The 23,570-nt window shown below is 46.3% G+C and overlaps 2 protein-coding genes and 1 long non-coding RNA gene across 5 annotated transcripts in view; 1 reads left to right on the plus strand and 2 right to left on the minus strand.

Moving 5' to 3' along the window:
- The window catches only part of LOC309515002 (erythroblast NAD(P)(+)--arginine ADP-ribosyltransferase-like), a 187,533-nt gene that overhangs the window by 2,127 nt on the left and 161,836 nt on the right, over positions 1-23,570 (plus strand). The window contains exon 3 of one of the 3 annotated variants that reach the window (XM_082192584.1): positions 99-710. The exons of the other annotated variants lie outside the window; for them this stretch is intronic. Within the exon in view, the coding sequence (XP_082048710.1) occupies positions 99-193 (95 nt within the window). The 3' untranslated portion in view covers positions 194-710. Of the gene's footprint in view, positions 1-98; positions 711-23,570 lie in introns of those variants that run through there. 3 annotated transcript variants of the gene reach the window in all.
- LOC309515136 overlaps positions 1,122-23,570 on the minus strand; it is a 99,980-nt gene continuing 77,531 nt past the window's right edge. The window contains exon 2 of the long non-coding RNA XR_014212310.1: positions 1,122-1,580. This is a non-coding gene — a long non-coding RNA (uncharacterized lncRNA). The remainder of the gene's footprint in view (positions 1,581-23,570) is intronic.
- On the minus strand, positions 9,084-21,941 carry LOC309514883 (stonustoxin subunit alpha-like). Its single transcript, XM_082192321.1, has 3 exons — positions 21,735-21,941; positions 14,126-14,258; positions 9,084-12,233 (listed from the first exon to the last, which is right to left on the minus strand). Exons 2-3 carry the CDS (start codon positions 14,220-14,222, stop codon positions 10,156-10,158), a joined length of 2,175 nt encoding a protein of 724 aa, XP_082048447.1. The 5' UTR covers positions 14,223-14,258; positions 21,735-21,941; the 3' UTR covers positions 9,084-10,155.

Genomic DNA, 23,570 nt, shown 5'->3' on the forward strand with positions numbered 1-23,570 from the left:
TTTTTGAGGGGGCTCGGGCCCCCTCAGGCCCCATGGAGTCAGCACCTATGAGAAGGATAATAATACATGAATGACTCATGTTGTGGTTCTTGTTTCAGGTGGGAGCTATGAGAACAATGCTGTGTCACCAAACTTTTCTGTCCTTGTTTGGATGCTGATCTCCTGGGCATTTTCTGCAACATTCTGCATCTGAGGAAGAGGGAAAGAGTGGCTTCAGCATCCCTTACATCCAGAACCACCTGAGCTTGATTACTTTATGAGAATATATGCTGCTGTGGGGGGAGGGGAGGAAATAAGAATTTGTCAATAGGTAGAATAGGCAAAAAAAAAATGTTTACCGGTAGTTCATTTTTTAAAAAAAGTTTACCCTTGTTACTGCCTTTCCCTCAAGGAGACAGAGGTGGCACACAAGGTTTTTCTCATTTTGATCAGCAAAGCAACATTGTGCTCTAGGGTTGAGAGGCAATGACCTCTGCAAATCAGCTGCGTTGAATGATTCCTGCCTAATCCTGAAGACATACCTCTTTACCTTTGCTTTGCTAATGCAAACAGTTTCCTATTGCTTCCATACAATGCTTCTAGTAGTTGTATTGCAAACATTTCCATATAAGGTATTGTTAGCACTGTGCTCCATACAAGGTATTGTTAGCACTGCATGAGCTTTGGCATGCTCTGCGAGATCTCTCACAATTTTGGGCGAGATCTCTTTGCCAACGATCTCTTTGCTATCTACTACTGGGCAGAATGTTGTCTGAGATGGCGCTGCCCCTCTATTGGCACCATTTCTCCAGCGCAAAGGCGACAGGTAGGGCTGGGCGATGACTAGTTTTCAATATTGTGATATGAACATCGCGATATATTAATATATCGTGATATCTGAAAGATGGAACTACGCAGAGGTGAACAGGACAATTTCCTGGCAACTCCTACTATTTAAGAGTCTAAGACTGACAAATGATGATATTATCAGTTGTCTCATGGTCACTTTCTGCAGCAGGGGAGCCAAAATGCACCCAAATGAGACTTTGGGTTTGGGGTTTGGCAACCAAATGGTGGTAATCAGAACAATCCAAAGTACAGCAGGCCACTGCCATTACTGCCACCACTTTTCTTTTATGCAAATGCTTTAATTTATATTTTAATTCAGTTGTGCTATCTTTCTTCTTCTACAAGGGTGCCAACTTGAATAACATATTTGGGCATCCAGGTAACCCCCGCCCCACCTAATTGACCACACGACCTTTGAATGGCAGTGCCCATAAACTTGCCCCCCCTAAAATATTTTATGGGGGGGGGCGAAGGGACCTCAGCCCCTAGGACTTGGCTCCTAGGTTCTTGCATGTTATTCAAGTGATTTATTTTATTTATATATATAAAACTAGTCAATCAATAAATAAGAAATGCATGAAAAAAGAAGACGTCCATCAGGATAGATTGGATTAAGGCACAGAGCGCCATTCCGGCGATCAGCTGCCTAGCTAACACGCCAAAATCGCCCTCCCCACAACCTCCCCTCACTCCGATTTATTCACGTGAGAGTCGCGCTGCACTCTGGATCCCAAATATGGGAGCGGAGCAACCTCTATGGGTTTCCTCGGGAGCAGCGTCCCGGAATCTTACCCCCGAAGTTTTGGAGCCCAAAAAAAGAAATGAAGGAGAAACTGAGCGACACACAATTCCTTTCGGGGCCGCGGGAGGCAGACGCAAACGCGGGGCGCAACAGCGAGGGCACTTTGGTTTCGTTTCCATCCACCCGGGCGGAGCTTTTGCGCACCAGCTGGGCGGGCGGGGAGGGGCGGAGGGGGGCTCGGCAGCGGCTCTCCAGGCCCCACAATCCCCGCTTTGTCTCCCGGTCCTCGCGCATCACGCGGGGAGACTCGCGCAAGAGGACAGCGCGGGCTGGGCGTGAGGACTCCTGCTGCCCTGGGCAGGCTTCGTGCCAGGAGGAGGGACCTCGGACGATGGACTTGGCATCGCCCATGGGCCCCGATCCCCCTTCCCTCTTGCAAGCTGAACGGGGACAGCGCAAGGCTCTCCCCGGGTCTCGCCTCTGGCCAGGGAATCAGGAGGGAGATGCGCGCTCAGCTGAGCTTCCAGGAACCCGCCGCTCTCCCCGCCCTCCTGAAGGGGGTCTGGGAACCAAAGGAGGCGCGATCGCGGGATGCTGAGCTCCGCGTCCAGCCACCTCCAAGGCTGAGCGATTCTGGCACAGGGCCGGATCGAGGTACAAGCTCAACAAGCCAGAGCTCAGGGCCCCCACTCTCTTGGGGGGGCAAAATATTAAAGGGGAAAAAACCCTGGATGCACATTTCCGAAATATAAGATAAAAAGCAAATAAAATAAAACCTACATCCAGCAACAGCCTTTTGTGTTGTGTCGGCTCCTATGATGTAAGTCTTGGGCCCCGCCTGCTGCCTCAAATATCCCTGGTTTGCTCCTTTCTATATACAGGGTGCCTACATTCTGCTATTTTAGTAGTTTCCATCATATATTTACACCTATTATTATTTCATGTTATAGCAAGTTTCTGGAGACTAGATTATGAGTCTTTGTAAATGGTGTTTCTAAAGGAACTTTTGTTATTGCCAAATGCCAATGTGTTTGCATTATTTTGTTATGAATAAAAATCATTTTAAGTTAGAGCTTAATAATTATTTCACTATTAATATACTACTACTTTTTCAAAAAAACACTTTTTATTCATTTTCCAATACAAAATTATACAATCAAAACATCTTTTCTTTTTATCACTAATTTCTCCTTTTTGACTTCCTTCAGCTTGTCTGATAGTCCCCCATTTTACTCTCTTCTTTCACATTTCTTCCATTAATAATGCACAACAATATTATTTTGCTTTTACCTTCTTTTTAAACAATAGTTCTAATTAATATTATCACAAAACTTCCTTAAATCCTACAAACGTTATCTATTAATATACTTCTTAATTGTATTTCACTATTAATATATTTCTTAATTGTGTTGTTTAGTCCTTTAGTCGTGTCCGCCTCTTTGTGACCCCCTGGACCAGAGCACGCCAGGCACTTCTGTCTTCCACTGCCTCCTTCAGCTTGCTCAAACTCATGCTGGTAGCTTCGAGAACACTGTCCAACCATCTCATCCTCTGCTGTCCCCTTCTCCTTGTGCCCTCCATCTTTCCCAACATCAAGGTCTTTTCCAGGGAGTTTTCTCTTCTCATGAGGTGGCCAAAGTCTTGGAGCCTCAGCTTCACGATCTGTCCTTCCAGTGAGCACTCAGGACTGATTTCCTTCAGAATGGAGAGGTTTGATCTTGCAGTCCATGGGACTCTCAAGAGTCTCCTCCAGCACCATAATTCAAAAGCGTAAATTCTTCGGCAATCAGCCTTCTTGATACTTCACTGTAAATATACTTCTTAATTGTATTTCAGTTCAACAATTAGTTTGAAAACCCCCCACGTATTTTGTTATGTGCAAATGGCTTTAGATACCTATGAGGTCCATAAATCAGTGTTTCCCAACCGGTGTTCCGCGGCACACCAGTGTGCCGTGAGACACCGGCTGGTGTGCCGTGGGAGGGAGGCGGGCGAGTCGGGCGGCGAGAGGCGGCGGCGGCGAGGATCCGCGTCGAGCCGGGGGCGGCTCCGCGGTGGTGGTGCCGAGCGGCGGGGCAGCGCGCGCAAAAGGGAGGAGCGCGAGACAGCGGAGGAGGAGGAGGCCGGCATGTCCGGGCAGCAGCAGCAACAGCAGCAGCAGCAACTCCCGGCGACGGCTCCTCCTCCGCCCGCTATCGCCGCCACCACCACAACAGCCGCCGCCGCCTCAGCTGCCGCCGTCCCTCAGTCCCTCGCTCTGCTGCCTCCTCCCACCCCGGCAAGGGGAAGGGAAAAAACGTTCACTTTTGTGCGTCCCTCCCGGCGTGACGCTGCACGCTGACGTCACGGGGCGGGGCTTTAATGGTGGTGTGCCGCAAGATTTTTTTTCGGTAAACAGGTGTGCCGTTGCCCAAAAACGTTTGGGAAACACTGCCATAAATTACCATATAGCATATATTCAACACAAAAAACAGTGACCATTTGTTGTTTACAAAGGACAGCTGGACATAGAAAGGGCCCCATTACCTTCTGTAGCTGAGGCCTCATCAAACCTCAATCTAGCCCTCTTCTGGCACATGCAAAATGCATAGTGGGTGGGCAGCTTGTGCCTGGAAAGGGGCCGTTTCCCCAGCCCCCCCCCTCAAAGTGAGCCTGAAAGATCCGACTTCTGGAGGAGAAATGCCCCTGCGAGGTGTGGAGTATGGGCTTGTCTCTGACGCCCTGTTGTCACGCAACTCACACTTTCCTGCAAGCAAGTCAGACCAAATGTGTTATGTACTGAAGTTATCACCCTGGGCCAGCAGGGGGATACTGTAGATAGTTTTCATTCAGGTCCACGTATGCAAATAAGGGATTGAAAGTGACATTCAGTGATTGGATAGTTACAGAAAGTTGCTACAGTTGCGTTGTACTGGAGCTCTATATAAGCAGGCTGGCTGAACCCTTCAGTTCTGTTTTGGCCTGTGAATAAACAAGAACTGTTTGAAGAATCGCTGTGTCATCTGATATGTTCACCCACAACTTAACAGCAGCTTCTTCCTTTTTTGGCTTTGCCAGTCTGCAGTCACTTTTGTTAAAATAGAAATTGTTAAGTAAAATGTTGTGCTGTTTCTGTGACTGACATGCATTAAAATAATAGGTGTGTTCCTTTCTTGTACTGCAGGCCGATATGGGAACAGGATGTGCAATTTATGAAATTTATGACTTGCTTGCTTGGAAATCAGACCTTCTAAGTGTCCTTATTTTCCAGGGACATCCCTGATTTACAGAAGCCATTCCAGTTTCTGATTTTATCCCAGAATGTCTCACTTTTCCTTAGGACGTCCCTATTTTCATCGGAGAAATGTTGGAGGCTATGGGAAATGTCAGGAGAAACTCATTTTGCGTGTGCCTGTTACCTGTTGACTTTCAAAGGGAGAGCAGCTTGATCTCTTTTGCCCTACCAACCATTCCCTTCTGCAGCTGGAGATTGTTCTGCCCCCAAAATGGACCAAGCTTCTGCAAAACGCAGTCTCTGTTTCCATTTCACTAGAAAACTATTGCAAACTTTGCCATGGATCCAGATTCAATAACTGCAGTTCCTCTCGCCACTGCCAGATGTCACTGCAGCACCAATCCTAGAGGGGATCAGCTGTCACCTTCTGCAAACTGGTTTTCATTTGAAAAGTCCCCCTTCCAGTCTCCCAGATTGCCATTGGGGTCCTGTCAGGATCACACACACACACACACACACACACACACACACACACACACACACTCCCCTGCTGTGTGATGCTTGCCTTGTGAGGGGGAATACCAGAAGAGAGGAAATGTGGGGGGGGAAACAGGCCAACAGCAAATTTCTTGCCTTCCATTTCAGGGCATGCATATAGACAATGGGGAGATTCCATTTTTGCAGGTGTGATTGTCAATAGAGATCCCGGGGTGTTAGCTAAATCTAGTCGATGAATCTGGAGTAGTCAATGAATCTGGAGAAAGAGAACTTCCCTTTACACTCACAGGAGACAGACTTGATCATGACAGGGGGAAATCTCACATATTACCAATTCTAGTTTAGCAGAAAACAACAACAACAATTTATTATTTCTACCAAAGCCACTCTGGGCGGCTTCCAACAGAATATTAAAATACAATAATCTATTAAACATTAAAAACTTCCCTAAAAGCCCCAAAACGTCTGCATTTATGAACCAGAATACATTTGCAATCGGATTTAGAATAATCTGAACAAATGGTTGAAACTGAGATATTTGGCTAAGTCACGGCTGGGGAGCCATTTCCCAACCATCCTAGTCCGTGTGGAATAGTGGTTAGAGTGTTGGACTAGGACTTGAGAGACCTCTGCATGAGGCAGCCATTGCCAGTCGGAATCCTGGGAAAGATGACCCCCAGGACTTCTCTGGAGTAAGGCAAGTTCATGGGCAGACTCTTCCACAGAAGCTTGCCTGGTGCTACCATCAGTTTGGCCACATGACAGTTCTGGATCGCAGTGAGGGGCCCGACCTGATCTGGGGCTGTCTCGACCCAGCTTGACCCAAGGCCAGATCCCTCTGAAGTGGCTCAGGATTTGGGCGGATGGCTGGCTGGTGAAGGACCCTGTGTGAGAGGCAGGGAAGTAAGGATCTTCCAAGGTGGGAAGCTGGGAGAAGAAAGAGAAGCTCCCAGGTGAGAGTTGGGAGGCTCCACCTCCTTCTGTGTGGGATAAGAGTTAAGATCCACCTGTCAAAGAGGACTTTGCACCTTTCTTTCTGTTCTTCTTTAGATCAGTTTGCTTTTCAATGAAATGTAATATGAAAAGTCTGAATAAAACCTTAATTATAAAAAACTGGGGAAAGGATTTGGGCTTCAACTGAATGTGGTGCACAGCTCTGCTACCCAGCATGTCCTCCTGGCCCTACTAAAATATATCGTGCTGCCTCAGGTGTGGTGGAGACACTCTCTCAGCAGTCAGGGTGGGTTAAGGTCCAACTGCTGGTCCGACTTCTGTATGAGGAACGGATGCCATCTTGTAATTTGCCTCAGGTAGCAAAATGTCTTGCACAGGCCCTGCTCAGGAGACAGTGATGAGACCCTTCTTAAAGAACAGAGTAGCTTTTATTTAGAGGCTGCAGGAAGCAGGCAAGGAGCAGTAAAACATGACTCCCCAAACATGGGAGAAATCAGTGGGCAATTATGGTTACAGCGTGCAGCGTTCAAAATGCAAAGTGCACAAGACACAGTCAAGTTTCTCAGCAGTCTCCCAGTGCAGGGAAAGAGGTGGGATCTGGTCTGACCTTGTTGTCAGCCAGCAGAGGTGATCTGGTCATGCCCTAGTCGCCTGCTGGTGAATATGGCTTCTAGGCATGGATCCTTCAGACTGGATTTCTGCTTCAGCTCCAGGAATTCCTTGGCAGGGAGCCTCTTTGGCACTGCTGGTACAAAGAGCAATAGAATATTCTCCCCCAAAATGCAGATATATCCAGGGTTAAATGTTTTCAAAAAGAAATTATATCCTACTGGATCTTCAAAAAGACATCTAGATGGCTAGCAATAAGAAAATGAAAGAAAAAAATATTACAAGTAATCACACACACAGAGATTCCAATCAGTTGCCAGTTGAAAATATACTCTGGAAACCCAGCCTTATGAGGAACGGTTGAGGGAGCCGGGTATGTTTAACCTGGAGAAGAGGAGACTAAGAGGAGACATGAGAAACATCTTCATATCTGAAGGGCTCCAGAGGGTAGGAACCAGACCCATGGATTCAAGTTACCAGAAAGGAGCTCTGACTAAATATTAGGAAGAACCTTCTGATGGTAAGAGTAGTTTGACTGTGGAAGATACTGCCTCTGAAGGTTGTGGACTCTCCTTTATTGAAGGTTTTTAAGCAGAGGTTGTGTGGCCATCTGCCATGGATACTTATCCATGACAGATGGCCACCCAACCTCTGCTTAAAAACCTTCAATGAAGGAGAGTTCCTGCATTGCAGGTGTTGGACTAGATGACCCTCAGGGTCTCTTCCAACTCTACAATTCCAATATTCTATGGACAAGGAAGAATGGGAGAGAGATCAATCAGGCAGGTCAAAAGCTTGCTAGGACAAAGGGGCCATAAGCAGCTCCTGTCAAGAGCATTCCTGCAACACCCCAAGTTTCCAATCACGTTCCAGGCACATTCATAGACATGTTCTTATGCTGGGTGGTTAGAAGCAGCACTTCCATATGAGGCCCCATTCACTTTCCCTATTATTATTATTGACAGTCATTGGAGATAATACAAATCCCTGGAGAGAACAGCATTTCACCCAGCACCAGTTAGACAATAAGGTGGTAGGAATAATGACTGGGAAGCATTTTGTCTGCAGCAACAAAGGGCTTGTTCACACTTCTGTCTGTTCTGTGCCTGGGAAGCATGGTTCCAAGCAGTTTTCCTCTCGTCTCACACTTTCCAGGCACAGCTCCAAGCAATTTTGCCTTTGCCCCACTGCTTTCCCCCAGCCCGCACTTTAGTGCTAAATCAGAACAAATGGCATTCCACGGATAACCCGATTTCTGTTAGTTCTGATTCAGCACTAAAGGTTTCCCCGAGCGAAACTGGCCGGGCAAATGAAGATGTGGATAAGCTCACCTCACAACAGCTGCAAATGTTTCCACAGCCACCTTCACCCAAATACGCACAGAGAGCAAGAGACACTGGTCTGAATTACACTCACAGAACCTGAGCTCTCTGCTGATAGCCAAAAGCAAACAAAGCGTGCCTGAAAAGCTATATTTGACTCCCTTGTCTAAACCAGTTTACAAGAACTTCCCTACATTTCCTAATCGGGCCTGATGCAGAGGACTTTTTTCTTCGATTTGAACATACAGCTTCTGCTCTCCAGGCAGCAGAGGCTCCTTGTTGGCAATTTTCTGTATTAACTCAGCTACTTTCCTCACTTGCTTCAGGGACCGGATTCGCTCCTGATATCCAGGCTTCAGCTCCTGTTCTTCGGACATGATGAGCAGATCAATGTACTCTGGCGCAGAGAGTGGATTGGGCTTCAGTGCAATCTTCTGAAGGCGCCGGAGGCTTTGAGATGATTTCTTGATGAGCTCTTCTAAGATGTCTTTCACTTCTTCATAGTCCTCATTAAGATTTTCTTTTTTTAAAAAATTATTTTTATTGCATTTTTTACAGATAGAAATCTTCAATCATTTACACAGAAAAACATCAATTATAAACAGAGAAAGAGAAGAAGAGAGAAGAATTGACCATTTCGAAACTCATTTCAGTCAATCATCAAACTTCCCCACATCTCCCCACAATGCATTCTTTACATAGTCCTCATTAAGATTTTCAAGCAATTTCTCTGTGGTCATCAGCTCACCAGAGGCACGTTCATACTTTTGCTTCAGTTCTTCATAGGTCCTGCTCTCTTTTCTTGTTATATATTCAAAATTGTATTTCTGATTGTAGTGCACATTCCACACACACCGGCCCGGACAGACTGTGCATCTTCCTGTGCTGCTATTGATAGTTGCACAACCACAACGAGGATAGTGACAAGTGACGTGACAATACATGCAATTAGTTATGTATTTTCCCATGCCAGATATATCCTCCTTCTTTGGTACAGTTACTTCTACCTCATATGTAAAGTTTCTGTTTGCCGCCACGTCAACCTGATGCTTGTCCAGGGCTTCCTGTGTCTTCCTCAGTTCTTCCAGCTTGGCCAGTCCAGCTTTGATTTGGGGCTGCAACCCTTCAATAGCAGCTTCAAGCTCTTTTCACTCCCTGAGCACTTCCTTTGTCAATGTTAAGCTCTTGCTTTCTAGCGTGTGGGATGAATCAAAGAAGGTCTTCATGCTCATGGTGCCCATTTTCCAAAACATTTTATCAAAATTGAAGTTGCCTCCAGGCTCCACAGGATTGTTGGCAAACAGTGCTGAATTGTTGAATTTGAAGTGCACAGGGGTGCCCTTGGCATCCTTGGCGCATGGTACATTGGCTTCCTCAATGGCCTCGAGAACAGGAGGGGTCTGTCCATCTGCAAATGTGATCAGGACTTGGATGTTGTCCTTTATATCTTGGCCAAAGATGGAGAGCACAGAGTCAAAAACGTATCTCTGGGCATGAGTTAAACGAGCAGAAGAGGCCTGGACGACAATACAGATGGCGTCTATATGATCAGTGCCCCCTGGGGAGGAGAAAAACTCCCGTATCTGCTTTGTTATCAACTTGTCATGCTCTATTCCTCTTGTGTCTCCAAATCCTGGAGTGTCAATAATGGTGAGGGAATAGGGGACTTGGAAACCCTTGTGGTGGTGGACAACGTAGGCGGTCACTTCTGATGTTTGGCTTTGAGCTTGGCTTCTGTTGGTATTTTCAGGAATAAGTTTGAATCGGAATTCATCTCCCCATTGCACGCCCAGGACATAATTGATCATTGCATTGATGAGAGTGGTTTTCCCTGACCCTGTTGTTCCCATCACCATAATCACTTTGTTGGGGGCCTGAATATTCTCTTTCCCTAGCTGGTATGTTAGACAGGATCCAGAGACATCCTGTATGGGCTCCAGGGGCAGAGCATACACTGCTGGTGGCCCGTCCTCCACGCGGGTGCTGCCTTAGAGGTATTGACAAGCTACTCTCTTCTTGTCTCCTTCCAATGATGTGGAAACCTCAATCTCTTTGCTGGGCTCACTCTCAGCCCCACCGGCACACATGGCTGAGACTCTGAATCTGTAGGGTGTCTGGGGCTTCAGACCATCAATCTCACAGAACTCTGTTTTCTTCCCTGTTCTTTTTTCAGCCCATTCATCTTTGTCCTTGCTTTTTGCCTCTCCAGCCTCTTCACTGTAGTCCACTTTGTATTCCTTTATAACAGCTCCCTGGCCAATGATCTTTGGGCTCTCCCAGGCTATACTGATTTTCGAAGACTCTGCGAATAGCTCTCTCAGTTCCCCAGGAGGGCTGGTAGGAAGTGTCTGTACAGATTTACTAACATTGCTGGTCTCACTAAGTCCTGGTTTGCTCCTAGCGCTGTATCGAAACTGGTATTCTGTGTTTGCGCTCAACCCTCTCACTTGGAATGTCTCCTGACTGTCGTCAGTATTCACAATCTTCCAAATTTCTTCTCCTGCAATCTTGTACTCTACTTGATAGCTGGAGATTGAAGCCCTCCCATAGTCAGCTGGTTGAAATGTCAGCTGCACACTCTCATGTCCAATTTGGCCAACCAGGGGAGGGAGAGGTTTTGAGGGCAGCTCAAAGTTCCTGCTGAACATCTCCCCATCTTCATAGAGGTAAATAGAAGCACCTGGGTTGATCTGATCTGGGACAGAAGCCACAAGGAACCGGGTTTTCTCATTTGATTTATTGACCCGGGCAAAATCTGTAATGGATTTGGCAGCTTTACGAGCCTTCCGAATTCTCTCTTGGTGCTTAAACCAGGCTTCATTGTTCTTGGGTGTCGACTGGCCACTGGTGGAATTTGCTGTTTCCTGAAAAAAATCTTTATGAAGCCAGTCTTGTAAGGTGGCTAAAAATGGTTCCTCATCATGTAAAGAAGTGAAGGTAAATGAGACAACAAACTCATTCACAGGATTTAGCACGATTTCTTCCAGTTTGTTCTGGGAAGAGATTACTTCCATTCCACTTAGGATAATAAGGTAAGAATTCACCAAATTAATTTCTTGTTGCTTGGCATCCAAAAACTCACTGAGTCTTTGGTTCTTAAAGGGAGACTGGTTAATGGACTTTAAAATGTCCACCAGAACACTTTCCTCTTCCCCCCCTCCCCGGACCAAAGGCATGATTTCTGCCAGGTGTTTCTGGAAAGTCTGCCTGTGCTGCTTGCACAGATCCTTGAATCTACTGATTTTCATGTTTAAGTCTGGGAAGTTTTCAGCAGCAGGATTCATATCCAGATCATTGCATCGCATGTTGATTTCATTCAGATTCTCCAAGATAGTTTGAGCATCAAAGATCAGTGCTAAGCTGATCTCACGCACCATCTTAGCTGCTGTGGAATCTAGCTTGGCCAATGGGTACAGCCAAACTCTGACAGGCACAGCCTTCTCTCCATCCTCCCCGAGCTTTTGGGGCAGATCACTGTAGACTTTCATGGCATCTTGAAAAGTCACCGGATTACTTTCCAAAGAAAAATCCCCATAGAGCTTGCAGCTGAAATTCTCCATTTGGGCTTTCTCCGTCTCCTTCATCTCAACAGATGCTTCCCCTTTGACAGAGACTTTAATCAAGTTGATCGCAGCGTGGAGGCTTCCTTGTATGTCTTGAGCAGACTCGGAAGAAGAGACATTTCGGTCAAACACAAAGAAAGCCTGGGCTCCATACAAGATGGCAGTGACAACATGCGTGGCTGTGCGATGCTCAAAACCAGCTGGATAAGTGATATTTCGGATCCCCAAATGGCTCATGGTCAGCTGTGAATACTTGGTGGTAGCTTTGTACTGTAGAGTGACTCTGGCCTGTTTCGTGGACTTCTTGGTGTCTTGAAGGAATTTGCCTGATCCATCCACTTCAACTGTTCCACCCAAAAAACTGGCCTTGAGTGATGCAGGGACATTGAGGGCAGAGGCCTTATCATCGATGGAGTCAGATGCAATGATTTCATATTCAGTCTTTGGTTTTGGTTGGATACACAAGTCCTTCTGAAGCGAGTCCTGGTCCCAAAGGGTGATTCCTGGGATAAAGCAGAGAAATATTCAAGGCTTGAGTATGGTCACAGAAATGTAGAACACAATTAGCCTAATGCTAAGGGTGTACAGAGAAACAAGGCATTAAAATAGAGCTATCATTGCCCACAATGTCTGCACTCATGAATTTTGTCCCACTGTCATCCCCAATGAAAGAGGTTTGTGCAGTTTTATAAAACTTGGCAAAAGGCAGGGAAAATATTTGACCAGATATGAGAGTGGAACAAATGTGAACATTTCATGAGCAAAACACTTTGGTGAGAGAACTCCAGCAGATTTAAAATCACAAAATATGCAGCAAAGCAAAGTGTGGAAATTTAGGCTGTCAGACCTTTAAAATATGTGCTTGTGAGTTCCTTCCAAAATAGTCCCCCACCCCCCCACTCTGGCATCGGAAAAGACCACGTTTCATAAGTTCATAATGGTTTACTTAAAAACTCTCCGAAGGTCAGATTCATGTCCTTTTCCATACAGCAGTCAGAAAACACAGGGAGTAAAACTTGGCTTAGTTACAGTGGTAAGCGCAAAATATGGTCTGAAGCTCAACATCAAAAAAACGAAGATCATGGCCACTGGTCCCATCACCTCCTGGCAAGTAGAAGCGGAAGAAATGGAGGCAGTGAGAGATTTTACTTTCTTGGGCTCATGATCACTGCAGATGGTGACAGCAGTCACGAAATTAAACGACGCCTGCTTCTTGGGAGAAAGGCGATGGCAAACCTAGACGGCATCTTAAAAAGCAGAAAAATGAGAGGTGGACCATAAAGAAGGCTGAAGACTACAGTGTCTCTCACCCATGGTTTCCCCAGTAGTGATATATGGAAGTGAGAGCTGGACTATCAAGAAGGATGATCGCCGAAGAATTGATGCTTTTGAATTATGGTGCTGGAGGAGACTCTTGAGAGTCCCATGGACTGCAAGAAGATCAAACCTCTCCATTCTAAAGGAGATCAGCCCTGAGTGCTCACTGGAAGGACAGATCGTGAAGCTGAGGCTCCAATACTTTGGCCACCTCATGAGAAGAGAAGACTCCCTGGAAAAGACCCTGATGTTGGGAAAGATGGAGGGCACAAGGAGAAGGGGATGACAGAGGATGAGATGGTTGGACGGTGTTCTCGAAGCTACAAACATGAGTCTGACCAAACTGTGGGAGGCAGTGGAAGACAGGAGGGCGTGACATGCTCTGGTTCATGGGGTCACGAAGAGTCGGACACGACTAAACGACTAAACAACAACAAATAATTGTGGAAAGATGTATTCTTAATGGTCTGCACAGGCCTGGTGGACTACAAAGGTTTTCGGCAAGCTTTAAAAAATTGAAACAGAACACACCTGCTGAATCTTTATTGGCAGATGATGTTGATGATTTGGGCCAAGACGATGCCAGCAAGGTTAAGGAGCAAAGACGCTATCACGGGCAAGAAGACTTCTTTTTAATAAATGGAAGTCTTGTCCAAATGCAGAGAACATAAAGGAACACAAACTTTGGCAAAAGATGTGGAAGCAGAGAGTAATGCTGAAAATGAATTTGAGGAGCACATTTAGCACTGAAGCTGCACTGTTTGGGCCGACTGCTAATCCTGATATGAGTAATTTTTGCTTTTTAATACAGTGGTACCTCGGGTTACAGAAGCTTCAGGTTACAGGCGCTTCAGGTTACAGACTCCGCTAACCCAGAAATAGTACCTCGGGTTAAGAACTTTGCTTCAGGATGAGAACAGAAATTCCACAGCTGCAGAGCAGCAGCAGCAGGAGACCCCATTAGCTAAAGTGGTGCTTCAGGTTAAGAACAGTTTCAGGTTAAGAATGGACCTCCAGAACAAATTAAGTTCTTAACCCGAGGTACCACTGTATAAACTCTTCCTTGCACCAGCTCTACCTGGGATGAGGGCATCTTTACGACAGTCGTACAGCATCCCCAGCAGGAATGGGCGGCCCAGGGCTGGTATTTCAACCGTGTCGTCTGATCTGTCCATGGCTCAGGTCCAGGTTGCTCTCCTGCCTTCACCTTCCTGCAAGAAACAAGAGATGTGAAGGACTCTGGAAAGATTATTGGGCATGCAATGCGTGTGGGGAAAAGAGAAATATTGGCACTACCATCCAAAGAGTGATGCTAACATACAGTCAAAAAAAAAGGGGGGGAGGAGGGAATATCACATCATGGGGGTGGGGAGCGGGAATTAGACGTTTGTATGCAATAGTTGCACATGTTCAAGAAAGCTTGTGCAACTGATCTTCTTCTTGCTTCCCTCCCATCCACAGTCCCCTGTAGCAGCTGAAAACTCTATCCTGTGATCCCTGAACAAAGGGGACTGTGTCACGCAGAATTGCAGTGGGAGAGGAAATCACCCTGAACCTCGGAAAGGGATCATGTGCCAATGGGGGTGCTGCTTGGACAGGATTCCTAGGCCCAAAGTCAGGGGAATCCCACTGCAGCCCTGTATGGCAGACACTACACTATGCAGGCCCTCTGGAAAGGGTTGGGGGGGCACAAGGGGTCACAGGAGCTGGAAGGGAAGAGCAATATTTTCCATGCACAACCACTGGGTGCTTCCTACACTGAATTTCCATTTGGCCGAGAATTGTGCCTGCTGAGAACATTTTGGATAGTAGAGAAATATTTTACCACTACCACCACCAGTTTTATATCCCAACTATCCGGCGCAGTATTCAAGGAGGCTATCAAAGTGGGGAACTCATACATGCAGCCAGCCAAATCACATAACGACAACATTTATGGCAGAAATCACGAATGAAGCTGCCATAAGCTAACAGCAAGATACACAAAGTAGTATTTGGCAGAAACAAACTGCAGTGGAAGTAGCGCTGATCGTGAGGAATACAAGCTGAAATGGAAGTTGCTGCTCTCTTATATTACTCCTTGTGCTGCACCAAGAAGTTCATGGCACAATGGGAGTCAAATTACTTGTAGAAAATCTTTTGTAGAGGAACACAGAATTGTAGAGTTGGAAGGCACACCCAAAGGTCATCTAGTCCAACCCGCTGCAATCACAGCTGAAGAATCCCTGGTGGACATCCAACCTCTGCTTGAAAACCTCCAAGAAAACCTCCATCACCCCTTGTGGGAGTCTGTTCCACAGTCGAACAGCTTCTACCATCAGCTGGAAAGTCATTTCTTGACATTTGAATCCATTGGTTCCGGTCCTGCCCCCTGGACCAGCAGCAAAGAGCCTGTTCCATCTTCCCTGTGTCAGCCCTTCAGGTATTTCAAGATGGCGCTCATGTCATGTCTCAATCTTCTCTTCTCCAGGCTAACCACACCCAACTCCCCCAACCACTCCCCCCAAAAGCTTGGTTTCCTGACCCTTCATCATCTTGGCCTCCTGCCCCAGCAGTGGCGGAGCGCAGGTGGGGGCAGGGAGCACAGTGTGTGTGTGTGTGGCAGCCGCGATGGAATCCCACTGGGATCGTGCTGCCAGGGGTGGTGTGCTCCCCCCCGCCACCCTCTTCCTCCCCCAGCACACTTCTGGCCTGTTAGCATCGTTCTTAAAAGATGCCCTGAACCTGACAGAGTACTCCAGGTGGAGTCTGACCAGGGCAGAATAGAGTGGTACTTGACTTCCCTAAATCGGGACACTAGACTTCTGTGGATGCAGCCTCGGATTGCATTAACTTTTTGCTGTTGTTTTTTAATTGCTGCATTACACTGTTGACTCATGGCAGCAGATTTTCACTGTTTGAATTATGACAACCCTAAGAGAAATTGAAATTGAGTGAATTGCCCATTCCTAATTGTGCCAAAACTTTTACTTGAAGGTTTAATGACAACTAATGACCCTGGGGTTGTGTTGCTATTATGTACTGAGTTGAATAGGATCGAAATTGCAGCAGTCTGATTGGTCCTAGAACAATAGGATCCAGAATGCAGCAGTCTGATTGGTCCTAGAACAATAGGATCCAGAATGCAGCAGTCTGATTGGTCCTAGAACAATAGGATCCAGAATGCAGCAGTCTGATTGGTCCATAGGAGCCACCCAACCCAACTCCAGCTGGAAGTGAATCCGCAACCTGATTGGCCTACAGGTGAATCCCGGAACTAGCCAATCACGTGGGGTCCATTGTGCAAATAATGTATATAAAGCAGACATTTCAGGGGAACGTCCATTCCTCACTACTATGAGCTGAATAAAGAGCATGAAATCCACACTGGACTCTGAGTATATTTCAGTCACTATTCCCACTAGCCTAAATTTATGCTGTGCTTAATTCTATCCTTCCATTTCTCAACAGTTTTCTCCTTCTGTGAAAGAGGCTTCGGTTTTTCTGTCTCATCCTGCTGACACTTCAGAATTTCTTTAGAATTTCAGTAGGTGTGTGGTGCATGTGATTTTTTTTTCTTCCAAGTAAAAATAAATAAATAAGATCCCCAGCGCCTTGCATCCTGCCTGCTCCCTGTGCTTTCTGATCAGAAAAAGCCCCATGGGGGGGGGGTTTCCCTTCCCCTGGGCTTTACTTGACACAAGGCCACCCAGAAAGGCTGCAGAGTGCAGGCCACCAGGGAGAAGATTGTGAGAAGTACAGTGGTGCCCCGCAAGACGAATTCCTCGCAAGATGAAAAATTCGCTAAGACGAAAGAGTTTTCTGTTTTTTGAGTCGTTCCGCAAGACGAATTTCCCTATGGGCTTGCTTCGCAAGACGAAACGTCTTGCGAGTTCTTGCAAGTTTGTTTCCTTTTTCTTAAAGCCGCTAAGCCGCTAAGCCGTTAATAGCCGCTAAGCCGCTAATAGCTATGCTTCGCAAGACGAAGAAACCGCAAGACAAAGAGACTCGCGGAACGGATTAATTTCGTCTTGCGAGGCACCACTGTAAGGGAAAGTTGCTCACAAACACTCCTTGGCCACCTTTAAAGTGAGCTTGAACAGGATAAAAACACTGCAACCCACCTTTGAAATTTTCTTTTTTCTTTTGTAAAGTAGATTTTAAGAACTGTAGTGTGTGATCTCCCCTTTATCACATACACAGCCCAAGACAATGACAATACAGTGGTGCCCCGCAAGACGAATGCCTTGCAAGACGGAAAACTCGCTAGACGAAAGAGTTTTCCGTTTTGGAGGTGCTTCGCAAAACGAATTTCCTATGGGCTTGCTTTGCAAGACGACAATGTCTTGCGAGTTCCTGCTGGTTTTTTCCCCTCCCCCCTTTTTCTAAGCTGCTAAGCCGCTTATCCGCTAAGCCGCTAAAAGCCGCTAATAGCGCTAATCCGCTAGTCCGTCAATGGGCTTGCTTCGCAAGACGAAAAAACTGCTAGACGAAGAGAATCACAGAACGGATTCTTTTCGTCTTGCAAGGCACCACTGTAATCCACCAACAGCAAACAAATCAATATGACTAACCTGATCCAAAACACTCACCCACCCCACTAACACATAAAAACAAAGACCACCACAGCCAACCACAAACAAACAGCCACACCCATGGCCAACCCCAACCTCTCTCACCACCGAAGGAACACAAGTGAACAGCAGAGAGCCTACGCAAGCAACGCTGACACAAAACCCCACATATATTAAGTAAAATAGAAACATTCCCACCCCACCCCCACCTATCTTCCCCCCTCCACCCTTTTTCTTCCTAATGTCTCAACAAATGAAACTGATTTGTAAAAATGTTACATTACACATACTTCTGTATATCAATAAAATCTTTAATAAAAAAAGAACTGTAGCGTGTGATGTAAATATCGTATTGCTGTGTATTGTTGTGTAAGTTAATGTTGACTGTTTAATAAAGAGTTAAGAAGAAGAAGAAGAAGAAGAAGAAGAAGAAGAAGAAGAAGAAGAAGAAGAAGACAACTTCCAAGCTGCGAATCATAAACTCAGAGTTTAAGGGTCAGTGGCAGAGGCCCAAATCCTGAAATAGTCTGTGACTGGATAGCATGTATTAAATCAGAGTACAGGGGCTCAGGCAAACACTGAGCACTGAATACATAACAGGGACAAAGATCACTTTCCGGGGGAGAAGGAAGTTGCGAGATCGTCAGCATTTCACTCCAAAAAGGCTCTTAAGCGGTGCATCGCAGAGTTGGAAGGGACCCCAAGGGCCATCTAGTCCAACCCCCTCCGTCGGCCTCCCCCAAGTCGGATCCATGCAGAAACAAGGTCCTTAGTTGCACAACCCTCCCTTTCCTGGTATCCTGACCCAAAATGGGTCCATGGAAGCTAGTTGGCTTCATACAGCAGGGATTGACATCACGGGGTGTTGTGTATTGAGTCAAAGGATTTTATATCTGTATTATTATTGTCTGTATTTGCATTAGGGTAAAGTAACTGCCTTTTGGTTCCAGAGGGTACAGCTACTATTGGTTCATTTACACTGCTGTATTTGGATCCTCTGTCTTATTGGTTCCCTCCAAAAGGCAGGACTGTGATTGCCTGATATTGTTCCCTCCAAAATGTATCCTTTCTTGCTAGTCCCCTGTCCCTATAAATGCAGCTTCCCCCCCCTCAGGCTTCAGTCTTGTTTGCCTTAATAAAGAAGTGTTGCTAGAGAACCGTCTCCAGCATATTATGTCAAGAGAGCTGAGATCACAAACCCCACGTCACAACACGGGGGATCTGTTCTCCCCCCGGGGCTTTTGGGAAAGAGGTTGTCAGCAGGGACTCCATCTTGGCCTCAGACATGGGGGCTCTTGGCAGCAGAGGAAGGTTTCCCTCGTCATTGAGCCACAACCAGCCTCAATTTATATGAGATTGGGAGAGAAGAGGCTTTCTGGAGCAAAAGCAGTCGAGGGCCCTGAGATGTTTGGGTGAAGGGCGGTGTAGAAACAACAACAGTGATAATAAATATTATCAGCAGAGGGGCCATGCTCTGGGGGAACCCTTCCAACCCCTCACAGATGGAGGAGGGAATTCTGTGTATTCAGGGGGTGGAAGAGCTGACAGGAGTTTGCCTCCCGGCATAAATGGGATGGGGCCGTCCCTTCAGGCAGGCGTGGGGGACCCTTGGCCCCTCCTGAGGCTGAGGAACTACAACTCCCACCACCCGGCCCTTTGGCCAGGCTAGCTGGGGCCCCCGGTGGGAGTTGCAGTTCGGCAACATCTTTGGCGCCCCAAATCCCCCCCCGCCTGCCCCAGGGAAAGGAACCTTTTGAACTCCTCATGATGAACTCCCCTCACAAATCTTATTTCTTTGACTGGCCAAAGGGTCTTTGAAGGGAAATATTTTGAACCTGCTGTTCTGGCGGCCTCAGGAAAAAGAGCGGGAAAATGTTTCTGAGGGGAAAGCGTCTAAAATTCTCCTCAGAACCAGTCCTCCTCACACCGCTTAGGGCCATTCACTCCTCTTGCTTCTGAGGGGGAGAGAAGCCTCTAGGTTAACAATAACAATGTTCTGCGATTTCTGCCCATCCTGCAGCGTTTGCACAAAACTCAAGAGCGCCACTCCTTAATTCCTGGGATTTCGGGACTGGAAAAGCGATGGGGAAGGAGATACGCTGAATTTTAAATCATGAGAAGGCGAACATTTATAAAAGTTTTATGAACCATATTCCAAGGAAGAATTTGTACAGCGTTTGGGAGAAATATAAAAATCTGCTGGAAAGGAAAACACCTTTATGACTCTCTCCTACTGAGGATGTTACAATTAAGAGAGTTAATATGGACAGACAATGGGCAACTTACAGGGAACTGCTGCACTTTACAGAGGGGGAACCTAAACTGAAATCAACGGAAAGTGTAGGGAGCCACGTGACAGAGTGGCTGCAATATCATCAGTTACATGAAATGTTTAAAACAGACAGGAAAAATGCTTTTATGGACCAAAGCTCACAATTTGAAAAAGAACTTCTACAAAACAAAGAGAAACTTTTGTCCCAAATGTATAATTTATTATTAGACTGGGAAACAAAAGACGAGCTTGTCGAAGTCTCAATGACACACTGGGCAATAGATAGAGGACACAATATAGAGTTTAACCTCTGGGGAAAACTCTGGAAAAGTGACTTGAAGTTTACAGCATGTTATTCTTTGAAGGAGAACTACATTTACAGATGGTACTTTACTCTGAGTAGACTTGCTAAGATGTACAAGGTAAGTGCTGGAGATGCAAAGAGGTTGAGGGAACGTTCTTTCATATGTGGTGGACTTGTAAAAGAGTATTGGGAAATTATTCATAATGAATTGAAAAAATGTTTAAAAGTACCGTACTCCCCCCCCCAAACCAGAGTCCTTTTGTAGGAGGTGAGGACAGGTGACCCGAAGTCTAGGCCCGAAGTCACCCCCCCCCAAGCAGGCTCAAAGCTTCTCAAAGCTTCTCAAAATCATTTTCTCAGCAGCTAAGCATCAGAAACATTCCTCTCTTCTGTAACTAAAAAGATGGCAACAAGGTCGAGAAGAGAGCCCATTGTCTTCTCAGGCCTTTCTCAGAACCACATTGCAACTTGCTTTCTCTCCGGGAAGCATGCCAAAGCACAAGAATGAAACAACGGGAACACACTGAAAACCCCCTCAACCCCCTTTCCTGCCAGGAGTCCACAATAGTCCCAAGACAGCTTTCTGTACATGCTCAGAGGACTCCTGAGGGAGGAGAAAGGAGGAGGGAACTGGAAAGGGGTAGATATGATTGTGCACATGATTGTGAACTCATGCATGCTTCTTGTGACTTGTCACACTTGCTCCTTCTACCAGTTCATGGATGGTAGAAATAAAAAGCCTTTTCTCCGAAACTATTCCTTGAGTGTCTGTTGACTCCCACTTCCCTTTCCCAGGCGCAATATTTTCCCCACCCGAGGGCAAAGCCTCATAAGGCCACACTTTCTGTTGGGGATAATTCACACTGAAATTCCCAGGTGTCAAAAAAGGTTATTTATATATGCCACCACCAAGGCCCATGTTTTGTTAGCCCCAAAATGGAAAACGAGTGAGGTCCCAACCAAAGAAGAATAGCAACTTAAGTTGACAGAATATGCACAGCTTGCAGACTTAACATATAGAATAAGAGAACAAGAAAAATATACGTTTTGAGAAGACAGGATAATGTTTGTTGAATATATGGGAAATAATTGTGTACAGTTGAAAACGCTGGCAGCATTAAGATAAATTCAACGGTGTAAATAAGTTTTGATGCATTTAATAATGGATACAGATTGGTATAGTTTTTGTAACATATGAAGGAATTTATGATATGCAAAAGGAACCTTGGAAAGAAAAGAAGGGAAGTCACTGATATTTTAAGGATGTAAAATGAGTATTTTAAATTGTAAAATAGAAAATTTAATAAAAATTATATAAAAAGAGAAAGGGGTGAATCCTTGGCATGGATTGTGCCCCCCCTTTTCCCTCCCTTTTAGAGCATCACCCAGAAGGGCAGACTTTGACTCCAACCACGAACTGCCCCTACAAAACCAAGTGCGAAAGGTGCATTGTAGCATTTGCAAAATATTTTCCCAACCCCCCACCCTCCATTTCCTCCTGCAGGAGGGATCCCCACCTCTGCTTAATTCCACCAGAAGAGAGGGGTGTTTTCACTACCTTGACTTCTGCTGGGCAGTTTTCTCAGCCTGGAGAAAGTTGCTGTTTCCCTCTGCAAATTCTGGCAGCCTCTGACTCTCCCCGTCCCTCTCAGAGTTCTGAGTCTGACGCAGGTTTTGAGTGCACATTAATAGCTGAATGTTGGACATATGGAAAACGAAAGTATTTTATTCTCAGTTGTTTCATCCAATTGCACATCCATAAAAGGAGAACACAATACTGTAGCGTCAAAAGAGTGCAGCTGATGGGTCAGGCAAAAGGGGTCTATCATTGTCCAGCAGCCTGATGGCTCTGCAAACCAGATGCCATGACAGGAAACTCACAAACAAGACGTCAGCTCAATGGCTTTCCCCACACTTGGGGTATTCAGAGGCATAGGAGGCAGCCTTATACAGAGTCAGACCATGTGCCATAGACTCATTACTGCCCTTGATCGGGACACTAGACCAGTTGAGGCAGCCTGGAAGAGCCTTAGCCTTTTTTGCTGCTGCATCACACTGTGGGCTCATGTGAAGCTTGCGGTCTGCTGAGGAAGGAACTGACTGACCGTCTCCTCACGACAGAAGAAAGCCAGTTGCTACCGGGATGCCGTTCCTTTCCAGATGCCAGAGCACAGCTGGAATACTGTGTCCAGTACTGGGCGCCATAGTTTAAGAAGGATGTTGACAAGCTGGAAGGTGGGCAGAGAAGGGCAACCAAGATGATGAAGGGTCTGGGGAAAAAAGCCTTAGGAGGAACAGTTGACGAGGTTGGGGATGTTTAGCCCGGAAAAGAGGAGATATGAGAGCCATCTTCAAATATATTGTCCCATGGAAGAGGGAGCAACCTTGTTTCCTCCTGCTCTGGAGGGCAGACTCAAACCAATGCCTTCAAGTTATGAGAAAGGAGATTCTGACTAAACATCAGAAAAAACTTTCTGACAGTAAGAGCAGTTCAACAGTTAAACAGTCTCCCTTGCGAGGTGGTGGACTCTCCTTCCTTGGAGATTTTAAAGCAGAGGTTGGGTGTCCATCTGTCAGTGATTCCTTAGCTGTGATTCCTGAATTTCAGGGGGTTGGACTAGAAGACCCCTGGGGGTCCCTTCCAAGTCTACCATTCTAGGATTCTGTGTGTACTGTAAAAAGGAGGCAGATGAACTCCCGTATCACCCATAAGACTGTGCAATGGAGCTGATTCCCAGGCTACAGATCGCAAAGAACAAGCTATCTGCACTCTGGGAACGTGGGCTGGTTGCTCCATGGGAAGTCCTAGACAAAAATCTTAAGAAGGGCTCATCCACCCTTCCACTGCTTGTGGGGACACCCATGCCGTTTGTAAAGAAAACAAACACAGAGGAGTGGAGATCTTGCACTGACTTGAAAAACCTCAACCGGGTCCTGCTGCCCAACTGCTACCTGCAGAAACTTCTCCCCCACCTTTCTCTGGGCGTTTGTGCTGGTTGTGCAGTCTCAATTTCGCCACTGAGTGTGTCCTGGAAAAGGATCTGTGGTCAACCCCACCTGCACGCCAGATAGCCTTCCTCATGTGCCTCCTCCACAAGAGGGTGGCAACATGAGGACAGGGCCTATTCTGCAGTGGCTCCCCATTTGGGGAATGCACCTTCATTATGCATCTTTAGGTGCCAGGCGAAAATGTTCCTCTCCAACAAGGCCTTTGGCAGATCGACATCCAAAGCTCTTTTATATGTGTTGTGCCAGGGGGATTATTACGTATTTCATCATCATCATCATCATCAATGCCACCCTGATGAATATACCTGTATGCCAGATACGTTCACAAACACACACTTGTTGCCTTCACAGCGCATATGTTTCACTCTAGTTCTATGCATGCGAA

This window comes from Podarcis vaucheri, assembly GCF_965113315.1.
Source record: "Podarcis vaucheri genome assembly, chromosome: 12".
NCBI classification, from domain to species: Eukaryota; Metazoa; Chordata; class Lepidosauria; order Squamata; family Lacertidae; genus Podarcis; species Podarcis vaucheri.

Coding starts and splice junctions, on each gene's coding strand:
- LOC309514883 (XM_082192321.1), bottom strand. CDS start 14,222: ATGGACAGATCAGACGACACGGTTGAAATACCAGCCCTGGGCCGCCCA. Junction 12,234..14,125: donor TAAAGATGCCCTCATCCCAG/GTAGAGCTGGTG, acceptor GCTTTATCCCAG/GAATCACCCTTTGGGACCAG.